Genomic DNA, 3,560 nt, shown 5'->3' with positions numbered 1-3,560 from the left:
AAATCTGGAAGTCTCAGTTGGAACTGTTACCCCCGCGACCCGATTCCGGACAAGCGGTTTAACATGGATGGATGGATGCTTGCCCTATAAAATGAAAACAAAGCTGCTGTCCATCCGTCCAGCGTCCGTCCATCCATCAGTCCCATTCCAGTGAATGCAATCTCTCAGGAATTTCATGACATTTGGAACAAACAAATAAATGATTAGAACTTGGTTGTCAAAGATGAGAGGTTGAGTCCACCGTGACCTCACAAAACATGTTGTTTTCAATTGGAACAAGGCCTTTCTGTGGCTTTAATGCCAGGTATTGTTGTTCCATTGCATGTGGATGGCATTACAAGCGGATTGTCTGATGTAAAATGTGTCGGCATTACAAGCGGATTGTCTGAGGTAAAATGTGTCACCACGTTGAATTATTGAATGCTAACGGATTGAAAAACTGAAGTCTCAACCAACAAAGACACGTGTGCTAAAAAGTAAAAGTATCAATACTGCAATATAGAAATACTCTGTTAAAAGTAAAAGTCCGGAATTAAAAATGTACAAAAAGTAAAAGAACTCATTATGCAGAATGTCAAATTCTCAAATGTTTAAAAATCATTTGAAAATGGCTACAAGCTTGTAGATCTGGGGAAATAGTTTGTGCGACAGGCGGCAGAGCTTATTTTTGTGGGGGAGGTCTGTGGATCTATTTTTTAGGTTTCCCTGTAAGAAATTGGGGATGGGCAGCACTCTTAGGTGTCCCTGAGGAGTCTCTCTGAGTAGCTCGACCAACCAGTCAGTACAGTGGCAGAAAAAGCACTAGATTTCTTCATAAACTTAGTAAAGCAATGCCATAACATTCACAAAATGTGAATAATGTAAGAGGTGGTAAAATGGTAAATGGTGCATTGTTATCCAAAGTGCTTTACAATGTGCAACATTCACCCATTCACACTCTCTTGACGAAGGAAACCATGCAAGGCAACAAACCCTGCTCATTGTGAGCAGTTAGGGGTTCAGTGTCCTGAACAAGGGTACTTTGACACTAACAGAAGGATCGAAACTGTAATATTCTGATTCCCAAGCAGCAACTCTACCTCCTGAGCCACTGCTGCCCTGGAGGGACAGACACACGACTGCTCGTCCTGGCGGCCGGTCTCTTAGGAGCCAACGCTTAAAAAAAACTTTCACCATTGTAAGATCGCATTTTCAAAGTCATAAAAGTGCTTTTCTTTTTTGACAGCAACCTTCGCCGTTCCATTGTCTTGAGGAAGAAGTGACAAGAATTGTCCAAATTCCCACTCTACAGAAAACTCCTCCTCCCCACGATTTCTCCATTGCTGTTAATTCCACACCCATTCCCCATTCATCTGGTGCTCTCTCCCTCCCTTAAAATTTGACACTATACACATTTTCTATTTCATAGTTAAATACTTGTAAGTCTCAATTTAGAATCCCCTCAAGGAACCCTGGACCCCACTTCTGAGAACTACTGTCATTGGTTAGTGCTGCCTGAGTTTTGAGCTGTCAGGCAGCATTCTGATGGGCTGGAGAAGGCCTCCACCTCACCACCAACATGCTGATGGACAGATTCATCGAGCGGTGGCCGCTGGCGTCGCAGAGCTGCTGCCACTCACCGACATCTTCTTCAACTTCCTGTTCAACTCTTCCAACTTGTGGATCTGCCTGATGAAAAAGTCTCCGTAGCGGTGGGCAACCTTTGTGTCGGCGATGTGGATGATGTCCTTATCGATGTAAAAGTCGAGCTCGGAGGAGGACCGGAACTCTCTCCCGTCCAGGGCGGAGATGCCGCTCGTCCACACCAGCTTCTTCATCTTGTGTTTGAAGACGAGGAGCTGGACACGTAGCTCCTGCTCCGTCATGTCCAGGAAACCCGCCAGCTTGGCCACCGGCATGCTGGTGTACAACCTCAGGAAGCTGCGGATGGTGGAGAGCTGGGCCTGCCGCTGCACGTCCTCGGCAAACAGCCTCAGCTGCTTCTGGAAGGGCTCCTTGTGGAAGTTGGGGTGGATGCTGTCGTAGTTTGGCACCACGGGTGACAGGAACTTGGGGCACGCGAAGCTGAACACCTCCTGGAATGCCTGCAGGTCTCCCTTCTCCATCCTCAGCATCTTTTCCCCGTACCGCTCCATCAGCTGCGCATGGACGCTCTCGTCGATGCGCGTGGGGTGCATGGTGTGAGCGATGGCCAGCAGACCGTGGATCTGCTCGTTCTGCTTGTTGATCATCTCGAACTTGTACGTGGACTTGTGGAACAGGTTCCTGGTCCTCTCGATTTGGAGCAGGATGTTGGCAAAGATGTGGATGGCGTCCAGGTACCTGCTCATCATCAGGTATGCAAAGCCCACGTAGTAGTAAGTGGTGATCTGGCATTCGGGAACTAAGGAGTACATGCTCTTCTTGTTCAGCTGGATCTTCTCCAGTACTTTGACAGCCTGGTAGTAATCGCCGAGCAGAGAGTGCAACCTCAGCAGACCCACCAGGCTGAAGTAGCCCAGCATCTTGTACAGGGAGTGACGGCCGTACTCTCCAGCGACGCTCTCTGGATCTCCTCCGCTGGCGTGGACCTCCAGCTGCTGGTTGGTGTTGCTCCTGTCCGCCAGGGAGTGCAGAACGTTGAGCACGCTGTGGACGTTCCAGATCTTTGGGCTGTTTCTCAGGAACTCGATCTCGTCCTCCGACTTCTTGGCCGTCTTGCAGCGGTACTGGCTGAAGGACTGGAACTGGTAAATGAACTCGTCGATGATGTCCCACAGCCACTGGTTGGGCAGTTCCAAGGGGACAGGTCCGTCGGCGTTGAGAATGTAGTTGAAGAGGTTGCAGTAATTGTAGTACGACTCAATCCTCTGGTCCAAAGTGGGCCCACTGCTGACCTTGGCGTAGACATGTCTGTAGTACAGTTCCTTGTAAAGGATAAGGAACATGGCGTCATTGCCAACAAGGGAAGCAACCGCCTCTGCCTCTGGCCAAGGAGAGGTTTTGAAAAAGCTGTCGGTCAGCTTGTTCCAGTTGTTTTCATAGGCATCTTGAATCTCGTCGATCTTCTTTTTGATGCTCTCGCCGCCGGACACGCGGCTGGACTGCTGCTCGTACACCTTCTGGTCGATGAGGGCCGAGATGGTTTTGTGGAAATGCAGCAGGAACTTCTTGATCACCTCCGGGAGGCCATGGTGATACGTCTGCTCATACTGCCTCTCATAGGCCAGGTCTTTTGGGTCACCTGTGTGCAGGTTGTGATCGTTGGTGTATGAAAAAGAACTGTGTTCTTGTTCATCATGGTACAACATGATTCAAACCGCTAGATTATCTTAAAGTGAACAACCACAGCATACTTATATACAGTAGAAATGCTACAAATATGACCTGTCACAGCTTATTTATGACGTATTGGCCTTGCAATAGAGAACTGCAGTCTGATGTAATTTACACATCCTACCTGAGTCACACCCCACAACTATTCCAGAACTACACCTCCCAAAATCCGAGTCAGGAAGCTGGCATTTCCGTTATTTACATTTTATGTTTTTTTGAGCTCCAACATCTGGCTTTGTCCAAAG

General features: G+C 48.3%; 1 protein-coding gene across 1 annotated transcript; it reads right to left on the bottom strand.

Annotated features, from left to right (window-relative positions):
• Positions 1-1,574: 1,574 nt before the first annotated feature.
• Positions 1,575-3,290, bottom strand: LOC308295680 (eukaryotic translation initiation factor 3 subunit L-like; the record flags this gene model as incomplete). The annotated part of the gene is made up of 1 exon (XM_080738730.1): positions 1,575-3,290. The coding sequence occupies one exon, from the start codon at positions 3,288-3,290 to the stop codon at positions 1,575-1,577; it is 1,716 nt and encodes a 571-aa protein (XP_080594856.1).
• Between the last annotated feature and the right edge of the window lie 270 nt (positions 3,291-3,560).

This window comes from Nannobrachium achirus (assembly GCF_963921795.1).
Source record: "Nannobrachium achirus genome assembly, chromosome: 12".
Taxonomy (NCBI): Eukaryota; Metazoa; Chordata; class Actinopteri; order Myctophiformes; family Myctophidae; genus Nannobrachium; species Nannobrachium achirus.
This window is presented reverse-complemented; position numbering and strand designations above follow the sequence as displayed.